General features: G+C 48.3%; 1 protein-coding gene across 1 annotated transcript in view; it reads left to right on the top strand.

Annotated features, from left to right (window-relative positions):
* The window catches only part of Gabbr2 (gamma-aminobutyric acid type B receptor subunit 2), a 345,550-nt gene that overhangs the window by 230,623 nt on the left and 87,835 nt on the right, over positions 1 to 27,092 (top strand). The window contains exon 8 of the mRNA XM_047525637.1: positions 20,056 to 20,116. Within this exon, the coding sequence (XP_047381593.1) occupies positions 20,056 to 20,116 (61 nt within the window). The remainder of the gene's footprint in view (positions 1 to 20,055; positions 20,117 to 27,092) is intronic.

Raw genomic sequence — 27,092 nt, forward strand, 5'->3', positions numbered from 1 at the left:
TGTGAGTGCCGACCTGAATGCTAAAGACTGTTATTAGCAGATTTAGCCTAGAGATGTTTCGGAGTTGTCAGTTCAGATGTTCATAGGATTATTTTTCAAACATCATCACACGTCCTCTGTGACAGACTTGATTACTGTGATGAACTAGTTTCCTTCCTTTGAGAGACGTTTCAGTTGCAAAAATGCTTCTGAAAGTATTTCACCAAAATGCCAGGCAAAACCAAGGTGACGTTATTCCATTTGCATGGCTCCGTTCCCTTGCTGGGAGGGACCTCTTGGTGTGGATGTGGAGTCTACAGACCTTTGCATGCTGTCCCCCACATCTCAGCGGCTGGTGACCTCAGGGAAGTCTAGTCTTCGTGTTCTCTTGTGCAAAGTGATACCAGTGGGTGACCAGGGGTCCCTCCATAGGATGCTTAGAAGACAGAATAGGAAAGGGACCTAGCACACCGTGAAGGTTGTAGATGATTGAAGGGCCCGTGGTGGAAACAGAAAGAAAGCCATACCCCAGACACATCAATTCGTTTATTCATTTATTTTACTTATTTATTTATTTAGGCTTAAGCAACAGGAGAATCAGATATTTACAGTGAAACCGTCTTTCAGTGATTGGCTTGTGCGAGGCCCTAGGTTCCTACTGAGAACACAGAGAGTAAGCCCCGGGCTCATCCGCACGCACTCTTTGGTGTGGCGGCCACAGCTCCTTCAGGAGCACCGGAAATGTACGAGGTGCACACTGAGTTTCAGAATTAGCACAAAAAAGGTAAAAATATCTTGATGTTTTTATACTGATTGCAGTTGATAGTATTTTTTATGTATGGGGTTAAACACATTTTATTTTGAACATTAATTTCACCTGTTTTTTTCTTTTTCTTTTTCTTTCTCCTTCTTTCTGTGGTACTGCAGGGTCAAACCCAGGGAGCAGTCTACCACTGAGCTGTGCTCCCAGCCCTGCTTTTTTCTTGTGTGTGTGTGTATGTGTGCGCACACACGCGTGCGCACACAGAGTGAGGGATTGAACCCAGGGCACTTCACCACTGAGCTATATTCCCAGTCTGTGTTTTGTTTTCTTTTCTTTTGAGACAGGAAGCGACAGTGACGTACGTAGAGACACAGCCGATCAGCGTCATGGCCACATGGCTTGCCATGGTGGGCTGAGGAGAAACCAGAAATAGACTAAATGTCCAGTGGTTGGGCTTGACTAAATAAATTTTGATACATCCATACAGTAGATTTGCTTGCAGTCATTAAAAATAATTGTTATAGAACAATATCTAATGGAATAGAAGAACCTTTATGATATATAGCTGAGTAGGTTAAAAAGGGTGTAGATTACAAAGAGCTTTGTATGGTGAGTCCTTAACATTTGATAAAAATTTCAAAATATCTTAAAAAAAAATAGAAGCATAGACTCCAAAATGTTAACAGTGTTTGTCTGTGGGTGAAATTTTTTCATTTTCCTTATTTTTCTTTTCCAAATTTTCTCTAGTAAATATACGTTACTTTAGGTCTCAGTTTAAAAAAAAAAAGTAGATTTGGGGGGGAAAAGTCAACTGCCAAAGTCTTGCACTTTAATTGGGTCTTGGTCCCCTCTAGTCAGGGAACTTTAAATAGTAAACCCATTTGGTTCTCAGTTTGCTCATCTGTGCTGTGGGTCTATCATGGCCTATTGCACAGGGTTATCATGAGGATTAACCGTGACTTTTCTTACTTGGCTCAGTTCCTGGTACAGGTGGGCTCTCAACCCATATTAATGTTCTTTCCTTTTCTGTTCCATCCTCTCTTAGGTGGACCCTGATTCTTATTTAGAAAAGTACTGGGTGCGGGAGGGGAGATAGGATGTCAGAGAGGCCCCTGGGTATTCTGCCCCCAGGTGGGCCTCAGTTTTCTAAGCCTGGCTTTGTGGTGGCTCCAATTCTTTCTTCTCTTAGTTGAATCCCTGCTGGCTAGAGTCTAGATTAACATATTATATAATTTAATCTTGAATATGTAGAAAAAATATGTAGGAGGTTGCCTAATATAGGGTAGAGGCCAGCTTGAAAAACTCTTGAGGTTCAAAAGTCTTAGGTTATACGCAGTTAATTACTATGGTGACGGATCAGCTGCATACTGACTGCAGCAGACTCTTAGTGCAAACGTATGAAGAGCGTAGGAATGGTGCATGTGTTCAGGTGTGTTTGCAAATGTATGTACATGCACATATATGTGTGTGTTTGCAGGCTCGTGGCTTGTGATAAGACAATGACCTAGATTCTCTCCCAAGCACACAGGATCCTTTGTAAGCCATATGTACTGATAGTTTAATCCACATAACCACCGTCGATTCCCCTTCAGGAATTTGGCAGGGACCTGCAGCATGTGCGGCTCGGCAGTGCTTTCCACAGTGCAGGAAAAAAAAAAGAAAAATTCCCCGTTCATCCCCAAATCTAGTAATTCCATCAACAAGCTTATGAAGAGCTGCTTCAGTAATCCATGGTTAATGACCTTAGCTGCCGGACAGCTGTCTTGAGAATTAAAGTCTCCTTGGAGCAGGGCCTCCTGGGGTTCTCCATTCCAGAAACATGTTCTGTTCCCTCCCCTGCCCACAGTGATGGGATTTGGAGCAGATGTCCAGTTGGGGTCCTCTCCTCGGCTTAGCTTCCCACCCAACCATGAGAGAGGCAGTGGGTTTGATCTGCCCTGTCAGTCAGCGGACCTCAGGGGAGCTGAGCTCTGTGCCCCAGTTCATCGGGAGGATGGAGGGCATGTTGCCTGGCTCGTGATCAGAGAAGGGGCTTCAGATCTTTCAGGCCTCTTGTGACTCTGTAAGTAGTGAAAAGGGGTTTAGCTGGGGACCAACAATGACCAAGCCCCGGAGGACTCTGTCTCCTTGGAATAAGCCCTGGGAGGGAGATGTGATTAGTAGCATTTTATAGAGGAAGGAACCGAAGCTCAAGGAGTCCCGTAGCCTGCCCAAGGCCATGCTGGCGGGAAGGGTCAGGGTCCAGGTTTCAGGGCTGGGCTCAGACACCCATAATACCTGCATTAGTTTCATACCCCTCGCCCACCCTGCCTGTCTCAGTGAAATCCTCTGCCACCTGTCTGCCACCACGCTGACCACGTCTCTGCAGGGAAATCTGCAGGTCTCAACTCGGCTCCTCCCTTCCAGATGGCTCCCCCTGATGAGGCCACCTCCATGAAATCCCAGCTACCACCCTCTTCTCGGCGTCCCCTCAGCCACTCACTCATTCTGACTCATTTTCACACTCACCAGATTATTCTTCCTAAATCATCTCTGACCATGGTACTCATTAAAAACCCTGCGGGCAGGACACAGCCCAGTGTGGAGGAGCAGCCACCAGGCACACGAGCTTCCAGCCATTTCTCCTCCTCCTGCCTGCACACAGAAGTCAGGCCAGGGACTCACCCAGGTGCAGGGGGACTGCCAGCCTTCAGGACTGTGCTCCTGTGATTTTTCAATCATCTTTTCATTCAATTGCTTATTCATTCAATAAATAAATGTAGAGAACTTTTAATATCCAAGCTAGGGATCCAGCAGGGAGCAAAAGAAAAATCCCTTCCTTCAGAGAGTGTCCTGTCTAGGGCAAGGGGAGAATCAATCAAGTTGACCTATTAGGTGGGTACATGAGGGGGTATGTTAGAAGGCAATGGTTGCTGTTTAAAAAGAGAGAAAGAGGAATGTGCAGGAGGGCATGGAGGGTTGGAAATGCCCCCAGTGGCCAGGGGAGCAGAGAAGTCTTCAAGAACGTGGCCAGAGGAGGCCTCTGTGGGAAAGTAATGCTTGAGAAAAGAGTTGAAGGTGACCAGGGAGTGAGTCATGCACATGACCATGGCGAGAGTGACCCAGACGGATGGGCTGGCTGGGCTGCCAGGGCAGAACCTGAGGTGAAATTACAGGGACTACGGGGCAGGGAGGTGCTTCACTTCAGCCAAGATGGAGGAGGTACAGGAACCGGATGTGCCCAACTGCCCCACGCAACTGAAAAACCATTCCGAACATGTGAAACGACAGAAGTAGAGACACCTGAGGATCATGATCCCAGAGAGAAGGACCACCGAGGAGGTGACTCCAGCGGGGCAGGGAGACTTCCCACACCTCTGCATGGAAAGGGGGAACCCAAACAGAGCCCAGTAGTCTTGGTGAGTTGAGGAGTCAGAGTTGAGAATTCCAGACCAAGGAGGCTGACGTTTGCAGGCAGAGTATTGGAGAAGAGAGAGCTGCTGGAGATGGGCAGAGGATCCCCGAGGTCCTCAGCCGAGGACTTGTCAGCCTACAGCTGGGTGAAAGGAAAACCTCCTGAGACCAGAGAAAAAGCCGGAAGACAGGAACAGGCAGGAGGATCCTGGGAGCTCAAGCAAGTCCTGGAGCGAATGCCTGGGTGGGAGAGCATCATCATTGGTGAGCGGGCTCAAGGGGATTTTTCTCAGTAGGGGGGAAAAATTAACTCCAGATGAGACAAAAGGAGGCTCTGGCCCCACCTAACAAAGCAAGCCTGAGAGAGTCAAACTCTTCCCAAATAATTATGACCAAGTGACTTAATTCAGACAAAGCTGAAGCATATTTAAAAGAATAAAAAAATAAAATCTAGCATTCCATGAGAGAGTCTCACATGCCACCGAAAATGACCAGATTGACAAAGAAGCTGGGCTGTGTGGGGGGACCACAAGGAGGCTGGTGTGGCCACACCAGGGTCAGCAAGAAGAAGAGAAGTTGGAGAAAATGTCATGGAAATCTGGATTGTCAGTCATTGGAAAGGACTTTGGCCCATTCAAGAGAAAATATTTTTCTGACCTCCCCATCCAGATTGAGAAGCACCTCTGCTGTGTTCTGAATCCTTGGGACACCATTAAGCCCATGGCCTGTCCTTAGCAGCTTAGCCTATACACCCAGCCCTGCCACCAATGGCCCTCACCCAGCCCTTTGAGAAACACCAGCTCAATGAGGAGGCAGAAGAGGAGGCTGAACCAAGGAGGAAAGGAGACCTTTACTGTGTGGGCTCATGAAGGACTGAGGTTCTACTCCAGTCCTGCCTTCCAATCTCAGACCCATTACCTGCAAGATGTGTGACCTTGGGAAATCTTCCTAGCCACCATGCTTTGTTTGCTTGTTTGACTAAATTAATAATTTAAAGCCATCTACTTCTTCTTCTTCTTCTTCTTTTGTCTTTTTATGTGGGGCATTGAACCCCGACCTTGCACACACTAAGCAAGCACTAGACCCTTGAGCTATGCCCCCACCTACTTCTGAAAAGAGTTTGAAGCATCCTTTAATAAAAGTCACACATACAACAAAACCACCATAGAAGTAAAAAATCTAAAACCATATGGCATGAGGACAAAATGCCTACCAAAAATCTAGGTTAATATTACTAGTTAAATCCTACCAAAAATCTAGGTTACTATTGCTAGTTAAATTATGAACTAAGATCGACTTGTTGCCAAGTGAGATAGAGAATCGAACCTCATTTTCATCATCTGTGAAAGGGAATTAATGATCCCTACCAGCCTACACCAGCCAGCTGCCAAGGGGATCATCCAGGCTGTGGGTAACAATGTATCACTCAGGACTCTCCTCGTGCAACTAATGGTACTTAATCCAAGATGGCAGTGAAGTCCAGGATGAGGCTTCTCCATCTCTCCATCTCTAGGTCTGCTTTCTCCTAGGCCAGCTCCCTTCTCAGCCCCTATACAATTGCTTCCTCAGTCCTATCCTCATAGTACCAAGTCCAGCAAAAGAGGGGTCCACTTCCCCAACAGAACAACAAAATCCCTGCAAGCCCCGTTGGTTTGAATGGACTGATGTGGGTCACATTCCCATCCCCAAAACAATCCTGTAGCTAGAAGATAGGCTGTACTGATTGGCTGTCATGTGATCCACCCCTGCATGCAGCCAGCTTCTTAAAACTTGCGAGGATGGACCTCTGTGTTGACTTTTCTCTCCTCCCATGGATGTGTTGTTTTGTATCCATTCTCTGCCCTGCTCTGTGTCCTTGAAGGTTGGTCCCATGATGGTGTCACCTAGATTCCCTGTCATTAGCTTCTCGTTGAGTTTGTCCAGTGGAGAGACAGGGAGGAGATTGGAGGCCAAGAGGTGAGAGGGGGAGAGATCAGAGTACCACCTGTGTCTCCTCCCTGCCTTGGGCTGCATCTCCTGAAATAGCTCTGCCCTGACATGGTTGTGGCCTCTGCGTCTCCTGCTCATATGAAGCTCCAGTGACCTCTTTCTTTGCTGCTTTGGCTCTGAGGTATGGTAACAATTCCTGCCATCGCCGCCAATCTATGGGCACATCCCCTTCCCATGACTGCTTCCTTAATCTGCCCCCATAAGAGGCCTTAATAAAATCTCCTTTGAACCTCCCAGGGTGGATTCTATTTTCTCCCATAGCCCTATATTAGTTTTCTTTTGTGTCATAATAAATTATCCCAAAGGGTCGTGGCTTAGTGCAATAAAAACATTTACTACCTCACAGGGTCTGTGGGTCAGAAATTCAGGAGTCTCTTGGCTGGAAGGTTCTGGCATGAGGTCTCATATAATGTAGGCAAGATGTCATCCAGAACTCTGGTCCTTATAAGGCTTACCAGGGCTGGAAGATCTACTTCCAAGATGGCCCTATTACATGACTGGCAAGTGGATGTTGGCTTTGGCAGAAGAACTCTGTCCCTCACAGAGGGACTCAAGGAGGGCCTCTCCATAAGGCCACTTGAGTGTCCTCATGACATGGTGGCTGGCCTCCTTCCACCAGTAAGAATGATCCAAAAGAAAGTGGGACTGAAGCTTCAGTCTTTTTTAGCTCTGTGCTTGTAAATCACACTGCCAATTCTGTTATATCCTGCTGGTGACACAGATCAGCCCCATTCAACGTGGGAGGGGACTATAAGTGTGATCCCCAGGAGTCTTTGGGGGTCATCTTAGGGTGTGGTCATCACAGACCCTGACCAACATAATCTCTCAATTAGAACCGGGGTACTATTACCATGGGGGTGTTGCCGAGAAGGAAAAATAAATGTCACTCCAAAGTACATTGGCAATTTCAAAACAGGTGCAAATTCTCTAAATACAAGAATCGTGAGTCGAATTCCCCAGCAGGTCCTACATGTTGAGCAGGGATCTTAGAAGGGCCACAGGGAATGTGAGTAAGGACCCCTCAAACCCAGACCAGGGGAGGGGGAGGGAAGTGAGAGGAGAGAACCCAAAGTGAGTCCTAGATCCACCATCCCTCTTCCTCCTGCCCCGCTACAGCTGCCACCAACCCATGACGCCCCATGTGTTCATGGTCCACTTGGTGTCACATGGCCTTTGACCTGGCACCAGCTGCCAGAAGCGGACCCTGACCCTTGACAAGCAGCCCGGGGGCCATCAAAGCCGCAGGTTTAGCCCCCCTTTCTCTCTTCTCCTCGGCCAGCACCTGTCTCTTAATGGGGTTTTTAATGGATGGGAGATCGCCAGGGTGCCCTGCTTGCTCTTTCTGCGCCCTCTCTACCACTCTGTCCACATCCTGCTCACATCGAGTGGCCTCTGAGCAGGACCAAGCTGCAGGAGAGTCTGCCTGTCTGAGCGTGGCCGATGAGGGGGATGCCTTTGCTCAGACACGGCCCATGGGCCCCTCAGCGTACCCCAAGGGGGCCCACACTGCACAGCCTGGGCTTCAGGTCCTGCTGCCCTGCCTGCTCCTGCCCGCCGTGGCCAGCCCCCGAGCCCGCCCAGCCCTGTGCACTCCTCTCCTTGGAATCACTTGTTCATTCTTTTCTCTAACAACTGCTTATTGAGCACATATTTTATGCTAGATGCAGTTCAAGGATCCAAGTTAGAACAAAGCAGAACCCCCACCCCAAATCCTTATGCCCAGATTCCTGTCATCCTCCGGGGCCTAGCCCTGGTGCTGCCTCCTCCTTGAAGCCTTCCCAGCCTTGACTTGAGTGAAGCCACCTCAGGTGGGCCTGCTGTGCTGCTGCTTCCTCCTCTGCTGGGGACAGAGGGAACTTGCGGGGCTTCAGAGTTTCACAGACCTGAACTTGGATCCTGCCAATCACAGTCATAGCTGCAGCCTGGAGACTCAGTGACACACCTGTCTGAACCTCATTTTCCTCAGGAAATGGATAGGTGGTGACATGCACCGCCCTCCCCCCCACTGTGGCCTACCTGGTTGCCCCAGCTGGGAGCCACTGAACACCAGAGCAGACCCATCAGGCTCTTGGCCTTGCAGTAGGACCAGAGCAAGGAGTGCCCGTAACCCCAGAGCACCATGTTACCCCTAGAACCTGGCCCAGTCCTGGCCCAGAGGGGACTGGTCCCAGTCATGTGACCAGTGAGTGAGCACACAAATCACTAACCGGCCGAACAGGCAGACAGGTGACCAAAGCACAGACCCCTTCACTCCCGCGGACTTTCCCCACCCTAGAGGCGGAGTCTAGGTCTGTTTTATTTGTTTAGCCCACTTCAGGTGCAGAGAACTGAACCGGTCTCGGCCATCAGTTAGTGGCAATTAGCACCACTGGTTCAGGCAAGGCTGGGCTCCGTTTCGTTTATTTATTCCTCTTTACCCCCATTTCCCACCCCAGCTCCCCTTTTCCACAACAGGCATTCTCACGAGTCTTATTGTATCTTTTTGTTTGTGTATGGTTTTGCAAAATGCATGCTATTATTCCATGTGCATGTATTATTAATTTACATGCATGCATTGTGTTATACACTTATCAGCTTTTTTTCTTCCTTTTCTAATGAAACAATGTGAAATCCATCCTTCTGTTGCATCCATTCCACCATTTCTGATTGTCTCCAGCAAACCTGTCTTGCACACATGCGCGTGCACACACACACGCACACACACACACACACACACAACCGCAGTGGGCGGCCTTCCAAATGTCCTCTTATGAGAATTTCCTAGGGCTGTGTGCAGGAGTGGAATTCTGGGTCAGAGGGCTTGCAGACAATTAGTAGTGCCAGATGCTGTCCGGAATGGCTGCTCCCACAGCATCCCACCAGAAGAGATGAGGTCCCTCGGCCTCTGTGCCCTCCCCGACACCTAGAATTATCTGGATTTCTCATCTTTGTCATTTTATAGACAGAAAGTGACATCACTTTAATTTTCTCTAATTTCTAGTAATATTGAGCATCTTTTTGAGTTTCAGTGTTGTAACTTACTGGTTCAGAAGCTTTGCCCATTTTCTGACGAGCTCTTCTTGGTCTTGTTGATTTTTAGGAGTTTGGTGTATAACCTGGATATTAATACTACACTGATTTCAGACCTTTACAGAACTCTTCTTCCATCCCATTGTCTGTCTGTTGACTTCACCCCATGCTTCCTTTGTCTCACAAAAATGCTCACTATGGATGTTATTAAATTTCTTTTGCCTCTTTGTATGTGCTTTTGAAAGGAAGCCCTCACTTCCCTTCTTCTGTGATTCCCCCAGCTAGAACCACCTCTGCCTGCCACCGCATGCCACCCTCTGTCACCTCCAGGCCTTGCGTGTGCAGTTCCTGTTTCTGGAACCCACTCTCCATCTCCAGACTTGGCTTTGGCTGGCTAGCTCTTCCTGACCCTTCTGGGCTCTCTTGAGACACCCTCTATTCCGGAAGCCTTCTCTCACCCCAAGCTGGGACAGATGCGCCACAGTCTAGGCTCTCTGCCCACCTGGGCACTTCTTCCTCTGCCCTGTGGTTATCTGACCATGAACCTGCCTCCTGCAGCAGACTGTGGGCTTCCCAAGGGTGGGGTTGAACTGTAGGGGTTGTTCTGACTGGTCTAGGCCTGACACAGTAGGTACCCAGCAACTCCTGGCCCCACAGTCTGCAGGACTCCAGCACTCTCTTCTTGTAAAACCCTGCACAGTCCATCAACCTGAAAAGCAGGATTAGCCCAGCTGAGGCTGGAGCCAGGCCAGGTTGTGGCCCCAGACAGGCAGTGGGTGATCAGGAGGCCAGGCATGGGAGAGTGGGACTTCAGGGCTGGGCTGAAGCCCATTGAGGAGTCACATACCTGGGGGCAAGAAAGCTGGGGTGTCCAGGACTAGGACATCCCTGTAGAGCTGCATGGCCCCCTCTCCCCTGGGAATAAAAGGTCAAGGTCAAGGGCCTTTCTGCCCTTCCCTTTCCTTCCTCACACCACACGCCCACTGGCCCTGTTCCAGACTTGCCATGCCAGGGAGTTTCTCCAAAATTTGGAGACCTTTCTGCTCAACCCCAGGATCTTCCATGTAAGCTGATGTCACCAATGAGAGCTTAGAAAGGCTGTCAGGAAGCTCCATGCCTCAGTTTGGGGGTACCCACAACTAATCTCAAGGCTTCTTCAAATTCCAGGGTGGGGGTCCTCACTCCCATGACCCTGCTTCTGCTGAATTCATTTGGAATCTAGACGGCTGCATGATCCCTCCTGTCTTCCTCCGGCCATATCGATGTGCAGCAAATGCAGCCCTTCCCGCTCTTTTTCTATCTGCAGAAAACGAAGCCAACACAAAAACCACCCTCTCCTGCAGCCACTTGGTGTAGATTGGGGGTCTGTACCAGAGAATGAATTTGAGTGGCTCAAGTTGAGCATTAGTCCCTCCTTAGCCACTGTCAGGGGTCTCTCTCCACCTCCAAGATCCCCCGGCCCCCCTCCTCCTCAGGAGGAAAAATAATGCCAGCCTATTGCCTCTGGCAGAGAAGTCAACCTCCCCCGACTGTCCTGCCTTCCAATGCCAGGTGTGCCCTGAGGTTCTTCCTCTCAGAAGTCTAAACCAGACTCCTTTCCACACTAAACTTGTCCAAAACCCCAAGAGGAATTCTGAGCCTGGATTTCAGATCATATAAACTTCCTCTCCTTCCACTCTAGAGACTGCAACCAAAGTTCCTGGGAGACCCCTGCGTAGCACCCAGACAACCTGCCTCCCAGCATGTGCCCTTCCTGGGTCTCCTGTCTCATGAGTCACCACATCCTAACCGGTTTCCCTTTCCTGTGTCTCCCATATATGCCCTTCTCTCTTTCTACTGGGCCACCTCCTGTGGCCTGATCCCCTTCACATCAAGCCTGGGCTGCTACTTCTCCAGCTGCCTCCATTGAGTCCTGGCCCAACACCTGCCCCCCAGGTCAGTCTGCAACCCACTCGACAAAGAGCAAAGATTGCAACAGATTGCAAATTGCACATCTTAGGCTTTCGGGTGGAATGGTCAGCAATTTGGTTTTCCTGGTGGAGACTAATCTATTAAACAAAAATAGAATGTACAGTAAAGCAAAAATTAAATACTTCTAATCGTGAGGATGCTTACATCTGCAAATGACCAGGAAAGAGAGGTGGGGAGCCTGGTTGGAGGCCTGGTGATGATACATGGCTTTCTAGCTACAGAACTCTCGTCTCGGCACCCACAAGGGGACCTGAGCAAAGGCACCACTTGCTGATCTGCTCGGGTCCCTTCTGCTGACTGCGCAAGCAAGAGATGGCACCACCATCCATCCACTGCCCAGACCAGAGAGCTGGGAGCCATTCACTCTGGTCCCCTGCATTGATCATTTCTGATCAATATTGGGTTCTTGCAAAGAGAGTCCAAATTGCTGTTAGGAGCGTGAGGTTGTGGTCAGTGCATCTGGGGTGAGTTCTGCTGCTGACTAGCTGTGTGACCCAGGGCAAATTCCTGGCCTCTTGACCCTCACTTTCCTCCCCTGTGAATGGAAATGATGATGTGTACCTCATCCCATTGAGGTCGTTGTCAAGAATGTATTAATGAAGGAGGACAGGGCGTGGCTTAAACAACATGGAGCTAAAGGACTGTTGTCTCTGCATGTTTTGTAGAGAGAAACCTGAGGACAGAGATGAGAAGGGAACTGCTCCTGGTGTCCCTTCCTAGAAAATGACTTAGTTCAACTGGAATGTGTGCATTCCGACTCCTTGCTCATTGTGCTTTTGGTTATTTGAAGTGGAGGGGAGAAATGTGCTTATGTTTGCACAGATTCCTGGATCTTGTTCAGGAAAACTCTAAGCTGTCAGTAAAAATTAATCTATTTCAAGAAGGGGTATTATTTTGTCGGTGATGATGTTGCTATTTTTGCCCGTAAAAAATGTGTCTTATCATTTCAAAGAAAAAGTTTTTAATAAAGTTTTCTCACTATTAAAATAATACCTGCTCGTTAGAGAATATCGCAAAGTATTAGAACATAAAGAGAAGACAAAAGACGTGATCATGATCACACAATCTAGGACTAGCCAGTGTTAACACTGTTACTTGGTGGTGGTAATTTTTATGAAGTTGTGAACATACTCTATGTTCCATTTTTATCCTTTGTTCCCCTTTCATCATTTGTGATTGTATTAGTTAGGATAAAGAACACTAGCTGCTGTAACAAAACTATCTCAGAATCTTAGTGGATTAACATACTATAAATGTAGCGCTCTCATATGCAAAGTCCCAAGTGGATATTCTGTCTGGTGGACAGCCTTCCCACATCATCATTCATGAGACCAGGCTCCTCTGTCTCCTGTTCCCTCATCCTTCGGCCTCAGAGTCCTCTGACAGATCCTGTGAATTAATTGGCAAGTGGGGAAAACAAGGGTGTGTGAAGTATCTTGTGAGAGGTTTGCAGGGGGTCAGACTGCTTTCACCCACATTCCGTTGGCTAAAACTCACATGGCCTCACCTGACTGTCAGAGAAACTGGAAAACATCTAGTCACATGCCCAGGAGGAAAAAGAAATGAATCTGGTGAACAGCTATCCATGTGTGGCACAAGCAGGAGATCACTTTTTCCAAACTTTTACGATATAACATTTAAGTCTGTGTAACTTATGTCAAGTCAATCCCTGATTAAAACCCTTCAGTGCTTTCAAAATTAAGCCTAGCATCCTTGACATGGCCTGTAAGGTTCTGAGGACCTTGTGCCCTCAACCTTGCCAGTCACTGTTCACACTGGTCTCCCACTCAGTTGCCACTTTCAGCTTCACTGGCATTGCTCCAAGTACTCTGATTTCCTACTCTTTCCTGCCTCAGGACCTTTGTATGTACATGGGGGTTCTTCACCCTATTTCTCTTAGCTCAGCTAACTCCTTCAGGTCTCAGGGCAAATGTCACCTTCCCCAAAAGATCCTCTTTGACCCCCAGTTAAAGTAGGATCTTAAGAATCCTCTCTCTTAGCACCCTCTGCTTTTCCTGCATCTTACCTATTATTGTCTATAATTCTTTATTTATCTGTGTTCTTGGTTCAGTGTCTGTCTCTCCCACCAGGCTATAGGCTCTGTGCGATCCAGGGCCGTGTGGATTTTGCTTAACTCTGTCATCTGGCACCGGTACAACACTTGGTGATGGGTCGTGTGTCGTAGTTGCCCATCAGATGTCTGCATCACAGTTTCCTTCACTGTCCTCTTTTTCTTGGACATTTTGTTCTTGCCTGAGGCTTATCTTATAGTAACTGAGGGAAAGAGAGGGAGCCCCGTTCACCTCTCCTGGGCTGTTCCACCAGCCTCCTCCTCTGGGTCTCCACTTCTCTCCACCATGCACGGCCCTTCCTACGGCCATGGCATGCTTTGCAGATGGTGGCTCCTTGTTCCTTTGGACCTTCTGATTCTGGTTCCTCCATCCTTACTGCACACCATCATCAGTATGATGACAGCAGAAGGGTGGCATGGGGCAGGCCACACCTCCCATCCTGCTCCTCCTCTGAACTCTCTGCAGACCAGCCTTTCAAGTCCCTAGCAGCACATCCAACATTCTGAAGGCTTGGGCCTATCAAAAGAATTTTCAGTAGAAGAAAATATTTTAAATAGAAGGCAAAATATGGCCTGTCCTGGAACCCAAGGGGACATGCAGGAACAAAGAGTATTTTTTACCTTTGCAGAACCTATAGGTGGATGTACCCAATTATTTGGTCTTTTTTTCTCTTTTAAGTCCTGCTGTTCATGTGGAGACAGAGGGCACCTTCTTCAAGCCTGCATGATGCAGATCGCTACCCTTGATGGAAAGCCTTCCCGCCGTCTAACCCTGGCGGTTCTCAAAGGCTCTGTTATTCCTTCGAGACCAGTGCTGTCCTGAGTGGAGGCTGCCAAGGCGGCCAGGGGCCATCTACCTGAACAGGGATATGCTGCCCCCTCCTCCCCGTGGCCTTTACCTCCCAGCTACTCACATTTCCTGGCAGCACAGATCAAACTCTCACGAGCATGGTTGTTCACGTCTCTCCCAGGCAAGCGTGACTGCCTGGAGATGGGGGTGTGCTCCAGAGCCCCAGAGCACCTAGGACTGCAGAGATCACGGCCTCAGTGGGCCAGCCGCTCCGCACCTTCAGGCCAAGCCACGAGCTTCTCTCTGATGCTGCCAGCTCCAGCCAGAGCATTGCCTAAAAACCTCCCAGAAGCCTCAGAATGCTGCCTTCCTGACCCTTGGATACCAGATCGCGTCCCTGGGCGGGGCGTCCCTGGGCGGGGCGTCCCTATCCTCCACTACAAAATTAAACACCGAAAGAGAAAAAGGAAGAAAAGGAGGTCCTAACCTAGGGCTAGACCTGGAAGACTCATAAATCGTTGCTGTAGTGAATTTCACTCACACTCATTGGTGAAACGTTAAAGGCAAAGACTTTTTCCCAGAGGAAGTTTCTGGACTACTTAGTGTACTTTTTCTTTCGCAACTGGTCTGGGACGGCAGAGCCAATATCAGACAGGATTTTGCTGATTTAAATCAACTGAAAGAATTATGATGACCATTATTCTTTGTGGCCCTGGGCTGTTCCCTTTTCATAATTGTCATTAATTCTCACAGTCCTGAGAAATAGGTTTTGTTCTTACTGTTTTTCAGATAGAAGAATCGAGGCCCAGAAATGCTCAATGACTGTTCCCGCTCACGTTGATGGCGATATTTACTCTTTCTGGCATATTCTGACACTGAAATTTTTCCCATATGTTATCCCATACATTCTAAAGTTTTCTCTGAAAAAGTAAATGCAACTGTGTTGCTTCCAATTAAAACTGAACTCTTGCTGGGTGCAATGATGAACCCCTGTAATCCCTGCTACTATGGGAGGCTGGGGCAGGAGGATCACAAGACAGAGGCCAACCTGGGTAACTTAATGGAATGCTCTCTCAAAATGAAAAACAAAAAGGGCTGGGGTCATAGCTTAGTGGTAGAACACCCCTGGGTTCAATCTGCAGTTCTTTAAAAAGAAAAGAAAAGAAAAAACTGAACTGTTAGTTGGGATTGACTGTATGAAACAGAATGCTTTTTTAACATTGGCAACATCTCTTCAGGGGAAAAAGTCCCTTATCAATTATCCACTTGAGGTTTTACCTCCATTGTTTTATTTCCAGATCTGCTCTGTGGTTATTCTTACAAATTCTTCGTAAGTTAGGATCCATGATCAATCAGCCTCCTTTGAGGAGAACAGAAACCACTTCAGGCACTTCAGACGGAGATTTAACACAAGGAACTGGTTCCAACTTTGTTGGAAGGGATGGAAAAGCCGAACAAGGAGAGCTGTCCCTGAAGTCAGATTTTTCAGACAATTGCCAAGCCCCTGGGGCTGGAGGAACAGAAAGGAAAATGGTGTTGCCATTGCCTTGAAATGCCTGAAGTGGTTTCTAGATTCTTGACAATGCTGATAATACAATCTAACTTACAAAGAGTTTCTAAAAATGACTACAAAGCAATTTGGAATATAAATAAAATAATGGAAGTAACACCTAAGCCCACAAGCCTCCAACGCTTCTGCTCTGCTGCCTTGGGGACCCCACCTCTGACCACTGAGCAGACAGTCAGGTGCTGCTGGGGCCTCCCTGACACCTGCAGCCTCTCAGAGCTCCTACTGCTGAAACCAAAGCAGAAAAAAGAGAGATGAAAGCTTTTCCCTGGTGCATACTTTCTAATCTTCCATGAACACTTCTCATTAGCAGAACCTAAATGGAACCAGTTGGCAGAGGCTTCTGGGAAATATAGCTCCCAGGCTTCCAGCCCCTGCAACACAGAGAAGAATACAGAAGAGCGATAGTGAACTATAAGCCAACAGGCAAATACTGGCCAGCACCCAGGCCAGTTACCAAACTCCATTGCCTTGGAATTTCATGCATCACATGGTTCGGTCTCACAGGATGTCAGGATGGTTCCCAGTGACAGACCTTGGACTGCACATGACAAATGCTTAAGGAGATCATGGCACTTACAGATGCACAAAGACTTCCTGTGTGGAGCACACCATTCTTGGGGAAGGAAACCAAAAAAAAAAAAAAAATCAAGCTCAAGCTGGGGTTTTAGAAAGTAACACCCGCCTGGCTTTCCTTTCTGCAGTGGCAAACCAAAGTGAGCCCGAAGCAGTCCAGTGGCCACAGGGCCTTCTCCCAGCACCCAGCATCCTTATCATTCAGGCTCTTTCAGGTTGCAAGGACCTGGCTGCCAGCCCCAAGGACCTTTGATATCAGGTGTGCAAGGTTGGGTTACCCAAGAAACAGGTTGTAGACAAAGTTTTGCCTACAGGAAATTTATCAGGAAGTTTTCTCAGGAACAGAAGCTGGAGGGGAGTCAGAGAAGCAGGAAAGGGCAGAGGGACAAGGCAGTGAGACACAGTTGCAAGAGCAACCCCAGCAGACCCCATGTGCACCTCTAGGTACCGTGGTCCTTCCCAGTGTTCTGAACTGAGACGAGGGTTCCAGAACTACGTACCTGGACATTTACCATTGGGTATAGCCGGCCCTAGGGAAGAGTCAGAATCTTAATTGACACAGGTCTGCTTGGTGCAGGACAACCAAGCAGCCGCCAAGACGTGGACATCTGGGGAAATGAGTGCTCCATGCCCAGGTCCCTCTGGGCAGCACACACAACATCTGTGACCCAGGACAGTGGCCTGAGGGCGAGTCAGAGAAACTGGCCATCCCCGCCCGCCACCTCCAGAGCCTCCAAACAGGTTCCCTGCTGCCACCTGGGCCCCAGGACCCTGGGTTCTCTCTCCTGCGGCCAGTGCCATCTTCTCAGATCTTAAGTCAGATCACAAGATGACTTTGCCTGACTCCCCACCTCCCGTGGCTATTTATTACCTTTAGAATCACCCGAGCCCCTCAGTGGGTCTCCTGCTCCCACGAGCAGCCCTTCCCAGCGCTCGGGCCTTTCTGCTCCTTGAGCTCTCCAAGCCCTCTTCTACCGTAGGGCCTTCGCCTTACTTTTCCCTTTCAACATCTCCTCCTTGGTGAGCAGGACTTGGCGTCCATATCACCTCCTCACTGAGTCTTTCCCAGCTGCGCAATTAAATCAGCTCCCTCTCCCAGCCACCTTCTTGACCTCCTTCGCAGGCCTCATCACTAACAGAAAGGTCTTCCTCGTGTACTGACTTGTTCTGTCCATCCCTCCTCATCAGACACAAGCCTCTCCTAGAGCAGGAACCAGTATCCAGAAGAGAATTGGGGCTGGGCACGGTGGCACACAGTCGTAGTCCCAGCTACTTGGGAGGCTGAGTCAGGAGGATCGCTTGAGTCCAGGAATTCAAGTCCAGCCTGGGCAACACAGTGAGACCCGTCTCAAAATAAGATAAAATGAAAAGTACTTAGCGTAGGACAGATAGATAAATGCTTATGATGTATGAGTTGACCGCCTTCTAACTTGAGGGATACCTGTAGGACAGAATTTTTTTTGAAAATCATCCTGCGGACATGAGGACTTCCTAATGTGTTACTTCCTTAAGACTTCAAGGTTGAAAGTACGCACAGTTCTGCAGAGTCTTCAGGCAAGTCTCAGCAAGTTGTCTTGGCTGCGTCATTGGTCCTTTGTCCAGTTAGAAATACTCAGGACACAGAGTGGACTTCATTAGCAAACCCTGTAGATACCATGGGAACTCCTTTGCCAAGGAGACAAGTAACTCGATTTCCTCTGAAGGGGGCTTCAGGGAACTTTCTGGCCCTATCTCTGGTGCAGATCCTCTGGTGTTTCCATGAGTCCCTGGCTACCATAGATAGAAATGTCCCCATCCTCCTGTTGGTGGTCAGAACACACAGTGGCTCATGAGATAGGCATTCGGTCATCCTGAGGTGGTGGTTGAGGCCACCTTGGATAAGCACGCAATGACTCTCCCCCACTGCCGGCTGATGTCACGTGGGAGCTGAAAATCTCTTCCCAAGAGTTGGAAAGCTTCCTGGTGTTTCAGCTCTTTCCATTTCCGCTCCCTGCTATTAAAAGTGTTTAAATAAAGATGATTACTGCCATTTACTAAGTGCCTTTTATACACTAGGAGCTGTACTAAGACCGTGATTCAGAGATGTTCAGGAACTTGCCTGAGAAGAAACTGAACCCAGGCTTGAGAGACTCAGACGCACCTCCTTCCATGGCACGGCCTGGGAAATTAAGGCACTGGGAGGAGCTGTCTTATTAAAAATAGTTATCGTTGGTAAAATATGACAGGTCTTACCTCAAGGTGTGCTAATTAGTTTTGTTTAAAAAGTAAAGGGAAGAAAAAAATAAAGGGAGATTGTCCCTTGCCGCCCCCGCCCCCAAATTGCACTCTGGTGTCTTCCAACTAAGCTCGGACACCATTCCCTACACTTTTTAATTTAACTAATGAAGACTCTGCAGAAGGGTGCACATTTTAAAACTTGAAGTCTTTGGAATTCTTCAAAGCGTGGCTGGAGGTTGGCTTTGTAGTAGTTAGATCTCTACCCTTATCAGACAAAAAAAAAATCCTTGTGGGCAACGTTTCTTTCCCAGCCAGGCAAAGTGGTCCATTTGCATAAAAGTGATCCTTTGGGAAGGTGTTCTGTGATTTTCAATCATCCCTAGAAATAAAATCACAGCTCCTGTCTCACCTTCCCTTGAAGTGTTTTCACACTCCAGGGAATTGCTTACCGGCACCTGAATATAGAATTGGGTGGGTGTTAGCTTCTAACTGATACTACTCACAGCTGTCTTCAGGACTTCAAAAAGGTGCCAAAGTGGCCTTGGAAGGTGTTTCTCCTTCTGAGAACAGGTGGAAGGATCTCCTTTGTTCTGGAAGCCACAGGGTTTCCACCTAAGGGAAGGTGCTTCCTGGAGCTTTCTCCTGAGAATTAAGTGGCATCTGGAATATTGTCCATGCTGCTGCCTCATGATGCAAGTGAATTATGGGGAGAGAAGAGCAGGGTCCTTTTAAAACAATTTCTTCTCCTAATTTCATGATAATGGAAAGATTTGTCTTCAGGAATTTATTTCTAGACCCGAAGCAGCACATGATAGTGAAATAGCATGGGTGTTAAATGAATCTTGGATTCAAGTCCCAGCCTCACTAGTAATGACCTTGTGAAAAGTGGAGAACCTGACTGTCTAGCGGTTCCTGAGCTGTAGAATGGGGCTCACCCACTTATCACCTAACCCAGTCATTAAGATTCAGTGATGGGAATCTGTCAATTTCCTTGCAAGGCTGCAGAATTTCAGGTGGACTGTAAACTAGCCAAAAAAGATGACATCTCCCCTTTAAATTCCTGGTGTATTTATCAAGCATATGGAAGCCAGCAAGACAGATGCAGAAAATGATGCCGTCTTTAGCCCCTGAGGTCCCTAATGAGGGCGCTCAGCTGCCTGTGACAGTAGCCAGGTCTTGCTGGCGGGAGAAGCTTAATTTTGTGCTGCACCGTGGCCCAGTTATAATTGGAGATGACGTCACCATCCAGGAAGAACTTACACAAACATTCTCTGTCCTTAACAAGAAATACTGACCTCCAGCACCCGCCTGGTTGGTAAGCCAAACAGCCTCAGCAAAGCCCCATGTCTCTCTGGGTAGGCACAGAGCCAACCTCTGAAGGCCTTACCTCTGCCTCCATCCTCCCTGGAAAACCTGTCCCCAAGATAATACAGGACACGTAGGTGTTTGACAAATAGTCACACTGATAATGATGATGCTTATCTCAACTTTAATTCACATGTGGTAGTTCCATTATTGATTTTGTGCTCCTCACAAATTAACCAGATAAAGCCACAACTAATTTAAAAATAATTAGTTTGATTTTGCATCTGTGGTCCAATGGGAGTCTATTTTTCTCCAATATTAATAATCGCATTGTACAGTTAATAAATTGCAGTGAGTTCGGCAGCGTTTGGGCTAATGTGCCATTTCTCTTTTGTTCTTGTTTGTTTGTTTTGTTTTGTTTTTAGGGTCAAGTTGTGTTCCGGAACGGGGAGAGAATGGGCACCATTAAATTTACTCAATTTCAAGGTAGGCTTTTTTTTTTTTTTTTTTTTTTTGATGCTTCTTTCTTTCTAGTTGATGACATTTGTATTCAGGGATGGTGTGTTTCTGCAATAAAATACATCAAAAGAAATGAAAGTATGATATGAGACTCCAAGAAAACAAGGAAGAGTCAATAGAAGACACTCCTCTGAAAATGTTAGTTTTGACTCATTACTTCTCAGGCCTCCTGGTCTGTGACTCTGAGAGGTTTAGGAAAGTCAGGGAGCGGTGGTTATATCTACACATGGTGCTGGGGAGCCTGGATTTGGTTTTGGTTTTGATCACAGAAGTGTCCAACAGATTCCGCTGTAGAGAGACTAGCCTCAAGAGCCACGTCTCCACTACCCACCTTAAAGCATGTCCCCATGTCCCCAATCTTGGATCTTATTTTATCTTTACTCATCCCCCCCCCCCACTTTGGGCTGTCATATTTTAAAGCAACTCCTAGACATTATCTCATTTCAATCTATAAATACTTCAACAGCTATTTCTACTAGATAAGGACGTTTTAAAACATAACCAGCCTGCTATTACCGTACCTAAAACATTTAACAACAGTTCTTCATGCACTTTCATTCCCAATCTGTGGATCGCTGATTGTTTCGAAGCTGCCTTTACTGGGGGTTTGCGGAGAATCCATGAAAAGTCCCACTACTGCCTGGGTTCAGTATGTCTCTTTCATCTCCTTGCTGTTATAAACTCCCGCTCCTTACAGACCACTGCCTTAAAGAAGCCAGTTCATCTGTTGGGTTTTTCTGCTGCTATCAGAGTTGGAAGGAGCCTCAGAAACCATCCAGACCAAGTTCCTTGTGTGATGAGAAGGAAACAGAGGCCCAGAGAGGGACAGTGACTTGTCAGCGTCCACAGGGTATCAGTGAGAAGCAGGCCTGGGTGTCCCTCAAGGCAGATGCCTTGGTTCAGCCTGGTGTGGTCATTAGCAGCATTGTCAGACGAAATCACTGGAAAGACCATTCATAACTGCAGTGTCTTTCAGCATCATGATGTTTCTAGAAAATCCAGAAACAAGACCAGCGCCCGCCATATTCCCTCGCTTTGAGCAGATCCCAGGGCCATCCTGGGGAGAGCAGGAAGTTAAAGCGAGTTATTTAGATTCCTTCAGACAAATCCCACCAGGCTTCCCATCAATCGGAAGAGGTGTTTTCCGGCACTCTCGCTTCATAAGGCAATCTCCTAAATCCACCCATTCGTCTTCCCATGGCAGGTAATTGAAACGCATATCAGCTGTCTGAGGTGCCCAAAGATGTCATTTTGGGCAAACAGAATTATTTTCCCATTTGCTAAGTCTTGCTTCTTCATTGGTTGAACAAAGCAAGCATCCTGGCAAAGATACTTTTTTTTTTTTTTTTTTGAGTGACGGTAACTAAGCTCTTGTCCTATTTCCAGTTCTCAAATTGTATCATTCTAAGAGAACATTTTGTAAAATATGAAATATGGACTGGTTGACCACAGGTACGGGTCCTTGCCCAATCCCTTTGCCTTTTTCCTTTCAAACGCTAGGTTTAGATACCAACTCTGTGGCTTCAGGCATATCTGGATTTATAAGGAAGGAAGATCAGTAAACAGTAGGTCAGAGCCTGGACTTTGGGGTCCTACTCATCTGACTTAAGTCTCTGTAGAACATCAGGGAAGTGATGTCACCTCTCTGAGCCTTGATGGTTCTTATCTATAAAACAGGAATAAGATCTTACCTGATTTCTTGGAATGTGGAAAGAACTAAGTGAGATGGTATATACACATATATGCATTTATTTTTTGCTCAGCTAGTAAGTAGCAATTATGATAAGCACCTTGTCAAAATGATGACACTTTTAGGGGGACAAGTGTAGATCTTCCTGGTGCATTGACACCTAGGTACCTTTTTGTTGGCCACCTGCCTATGCTAGCTAGCTAGCTGCTTCCTTGGCATAAGGATATATAGGCTGTCAGACAAGGCAGGCCCTTAAAGATGGGCTTATCCCACCACTTCATGGCATAAATGGGGAATGTGAGATGCAGGGAAGGGAAGTGTTCCCCAGGGACATGTGATTGGCTAGTGGCAGAGTGGAGCCTGGACTTCAACTTTCCCCAGGATGCTGGCACCTGTGTGCTCTCGTGGACACCCACAGCTGTGTGCCTCTTCCCTTCCTTTTTTTGGGGTGTGTACCAGAGATTGAACCCAGGGCATTTAACCTCTAAGCCAGGTCCCCAGCCTCTTTCTGTATTTTATTTAGAGACAGGGTCTCACTGAGTTGCTTAGCACCTCGCTAAGTTGCTGAGGCTGGCTTTGAACTCGTGATCCTCCTGCCTCAACCTCCTGAGCCACTAGGATTATAGGCATGCGCCACAGCACCCTGCCTTGCCTTCCTTCTTGCCCAGCTCTTACTGAGTGTCACAGCTGGGCCCGCAGAGACTCCTGTTACCCGTTGAACAGGTGTTGATCCGGTTGACCTGATAGAAGGATCGAATATTATTTGGGGACTGAAATGAGCCACTAGGAGGCAGGGGGCAGGCGTGCATCAGCACAACAGTTGGTTTTCCAAATTTGAAGGGTCTCAGAGGTGCCTTGCCCACCAGGATGGAAGGGCTCTGGGCTATGGAATGGGCCAGCCAGGATGGCATAGCTATTAATCATCATTTCATTTCAAAGAGAAAACTGAGGCTCAGATCCAGGAAGGGCCTTGCCTGAGGTAAGCCCTGACTCACTGTGACACATTGAGTTCATTCCTTCTCTCCTCCAGGCCGTGCCTCTCCCTCCCCTCCAAAAGGGATTGATCTAGACTCTGTCTTCTGGAACCTTCCAGAAGGTGGTGGACTCATCCTCCATCCCAAAATACCAGCTCCTAAATTGCCTCATGCTGGTGACCTTGCCAAAGGCTTCCACATGGAGTCGCCATGTTTTCTGCTGGACCCTTCCCACCCTCTCTCTCTGCCTCCCTCCCCCGGCCTTCTGCCCTCCTCTCTTATTCAAGAGGTCTGGTGGCCATGCTGGTGAGGACCAGCCTCTCAGCCCGCCCCAGCAGTGGCAGCTTCCTGTCGGGGGTCCTGCTCCTCCGCTTGCACCAACTGTCTCAAGTGCTCACTGGTGACCTCTGGGAGCTGACCCAGTCCACCCTTCCTCTGAAGACCTACTTTGTCGACTTCTCATTGGCACAAACTTCCCAGTGCCTTCTACACCTTTAATCTGCAGTGGAGGAAGTGCTTGGTAGGAGGCTCCCCTCCCCACTTTGCAAAACTAAAACATAAAGGAATTGGAAATGTGGAAGCTGCTTTGGGAAGATCCAAAAGGGAACCAGGAAGGCATGGTCCTTCTCCACCTTCTGATTCCAGGGCTGTAGGATTGGCACCCACAGTGCCTGGCGCATGCAATAGGGCCCCCTTAGAAACTTGGTGAATTCATTTGGAAGCAAAAGCCCTGGATTCAAGTTCTTGCTCTGAATCTTGCTAGCAGCATGATCCTGGGCAGGTCATTTTACATCCATGAGCCTCCTTTCCTCCTCCAAAAAATGGGATGGCACTAGGGCCAGCCCTGCCTGCCTCTGAGACCGCTCTCGGGGGACGGGTGAGGCCTCTTCTGAGAACTCTCGAGCTCAGGGAAGCTGTGTCGCATTGCTAGCGGACCACGGGCTTCTGGCTGGCTCTGCTTCATGTTTGCTGAGTCGGTTAGTGAGAATGTGGACCCCGAGCTTGAGACGTCATTGGCTCATGGAAATGTAAGAGCAGTATCAGGTACTTGGGGTCTTCAGTGACTTGTCAGGGAAGGACTTCCGGTGCCCAGGAGAGGCCTTAACCACAGAAACGTGACTGAAGCTAGTTCATGTTGCTGGCCATTGTTGTTCCAGGCTGGACAAACCACCTACCCTGTCCCCTTTGTTTCAAAAACAAAAACTGAGGAGTTCCAGATAAACAGAAGTGTTGTCAGTTAGCATGCCAGGGCTAGCCCCGGGCCCCTCTTTAGGCTGAAGCATTTTGAATCCAAAGAGATGGTCCTCATCCCCAGCTTCCTCCATCTGTTGAGTTTTCAACGCTTCCAGAGCCCTTACCTCCCTCCAGGACCACCCTGGAGAGCAGTGTGGGGATGCCATCAGTGGCCATCTCCTACACCCTGAGCATTCCTTGTTCTAGAACAAGTCCAACAGTATCTCACTAAGCGCATCCACAGCTCCCCACAAGTTGGAGCAGGCCGGTTGTCCAGAGAGTTGGCGCTCCCGGGACAGCCCTGGGCCCATGACAAGTAAGAAGTGGGGACGATACCCCAGCATCCTCTCCCTTCAGGTGAGACATCTCCAACAAGCTTCTCCCAGGGGCACCCCATGGCACCAAGCCTCAGCTGCCCACACAGAACCCTGCCCACTCAGGGACCTGGTATGGGCTCCCTTCTCTTCCCTGACGCACTTCCCCACGCCCCAGCAGGGAATCCTAGGATCACCTCCCAGATAAATTGTACCTGTTCTTACCCTTGTCCAGGAGAGACACTCCTCCAAGGGAGCTGCCCAAGACTTCAGGGGAGGCTGGGGGACATCAGCCTCACATGCAGGCGCAGACCTTGGACCTACGCCCATTTGAGCCAGGTCCAGTGCTCCGCCCCAGGTCGTCTCTGTTTTCCACTGAGCCACCTGAGACCGGGAACGAATATTAGAAAATTGCCTTTCTTTTCTCCGTAAGAGAAAAAAGAAACCCCATTACAGCTGAAGTCTAAACGTGGCTGAGACTCTGCACAGGGGAGGAAGCCGAATGGAACGGTGGTGATCAGGCCTCTGTGCTGTTCTCAGAGGCCCCGGCATCTGCAGCTCTGCGCCCGCTCTGCCTTCATTAGGTCTATTTGTGAGAATCTCTCAGGGAGAGATCATGAGCTGAGATCTCAGATCTCACAGAGCCTCTGAGTGACATAAAGGACTCAGACTTTGAAGTTTTGTGTCTCGGCAGCTGATTTGAAGGGACAGGGTCCCGCATCACTGTAATGACATAATTGTCATTCAGAATGTACCTAGTGAAGTAGCAGCTCCTTCCTTCCATTTGTAGACATTAATTAGAGTTTGGTCTTTAGGGTAACAGATACAGTTCTATTCAGAGCGCATTTCCTGAGCATCTGCCGGGCGCTTTACAGAGTCCTCTGGGGAAGCCGAGTTGAATAAGATACAGTCCCCATCCCCCAAGGGGCTTCATAATCTCCCTGGCCAAATGCCAGTGCCCGTAAAAGCAGGAAGATAATTTCCCAGAACCTTCTAGAAAACTTTTGGAGCTAGTTTGGCCCTAGTCTGAGACTCCTGGGGCTAATTTTTAACATCCCTCTCCTTCTATCAAGTCAAGCACTGCTGCTCCTTTTACCAGGCCAAGAGTCTGCAAAGGCCATTTTGCTGGAGTGCCACTCGGCTGCTTAGAATTAAGAGTGGAGACGTCACCCACTGAACTTCAGAGTTGTGGGAAAACAGGAATAAAAGGATAGAAACGAACAAGACTCTTTGGGGCTGGGAGGCCATCCCCAGTTTTGACACCCCCCTAGCCCTTATGATCCATGGGAGCCCAAGGAAGGTAGACAGAATTTTTTAGCAGACACTATATGTCACTGAGCCACAGATTCTCCATGTTGAAGGAAGCCCTGACATTCATTCACAGCATTGCCTGTGCTTGGATGCCTCCAGTGATGGTGAGCTCATCCCCTATCATGGGGGAAATACACAGGCTTTGAAGCAGGCATGCCTGACCATTGCTAGCCAGGCAATGGAGCATCATCTCTCTGAACCTTTATTGCAGAGTTTATTTTAAACAATAAAAGGTGACCATATTCCTTACCTGGAAAGCGATGGTGAAAATTCAATGACATGACACTGTGAGGTTTCTGACTCAGTGACTGGCACAGAAGAAGGCCATAGCAACTGTGGGCTTCCATCTCCTCTCCTGGGCATTCTCGACCATGACCCCAGGTTTATTCCCCACTCCAGAATTCCTTGCGAGAAGCGTGGTCGGGCTTCACAGCCTCGCTTCACGGAGTGCTGTTAGCACTGGTCCATGGAAGCCCCCGGCCGGATTACCCCCGTGCCCCTCGGTCATTCCCATATCCACCCTGCATCCCCACGGAAGGCAGCCGTCTGAGGCTTACACTGTTTGTCTGTGTCCTCACACACTGCGTGCTGTTTTGTGAGTATCTATTTTGAATTTACCTCAGTGCAACTTCATCTATTTTTACATATTTATTTCTCTTTCGTTCTGTTTTTTGCTGGTGTTTTTCCCACTGGGCACCTTGTTCGTCAGATGCCTCCGGCTCCTAGTGTGCACCCAGGCCACAGCTTCTCCCTGCTCCCTCCAGGGGGCACATCTACCACATCACCCAGCCGCCCCCTGTGACCCTCAGTTCCCATCCTCATGAGCCCAAGTGTCTTCTTATGGACCCAACTGGGAATTTCTTTAGGACAAATGTTTAGGAGCAGATTGTTGGATCAGAAAGTGTGTGCACATGGAATATGCCTAGAATCTGCCAGATGCCCTTAGGAATGACCAGACCCCTGTCCACTCCCACTGGCCGAGGGATCCTTATGTTCCTCTCTCACACACATGTGTTGACCAAACCTCTCCTTTTTTGGTCAGCCCAAAAGAATAAAGTAATATCCCACGGTGGCTTTAAATATCATTCTCTGATTCCTGGTGAGTTTGGGCATTCCTTCCTGTGCTTATTAGTCTTTTATGAATCGTCACTTCTGACCCTTCGACCATTTTTATTTTGAGGTTGCTGTCTTTTTCTTGATTCACGAGAGTTCCTTCTATCATCTGGATATCGATCCCACATTGGGTTTTAGCTTCGCAGATAGCTTCTCCTGTCCTGTCTCTTGTCTATAAACTTTAAGTCATTGTTGAACAGAAGTTTTGATTTTGATGTGGATCAACACCACCTGCCACCCACCCTTTGTTTTGGTCCTGTTGTTCGTGTTTTTGAAATTTCTCAACAATCATGGTATTGCCAACATGC

This window comes from Sciurus carolinensis, chromosome 14, assembly GCF_902686445.1.
Source record: "Sciurus carolinensis chromosome 14, mSciCar1.2, whole genome shotgun sequence".
NCBI lineage: Eukaryota > Metazoa > Chordata > Mammalia > Rodentia > Sciuridae > Sciurus > Sciurus carolinensis.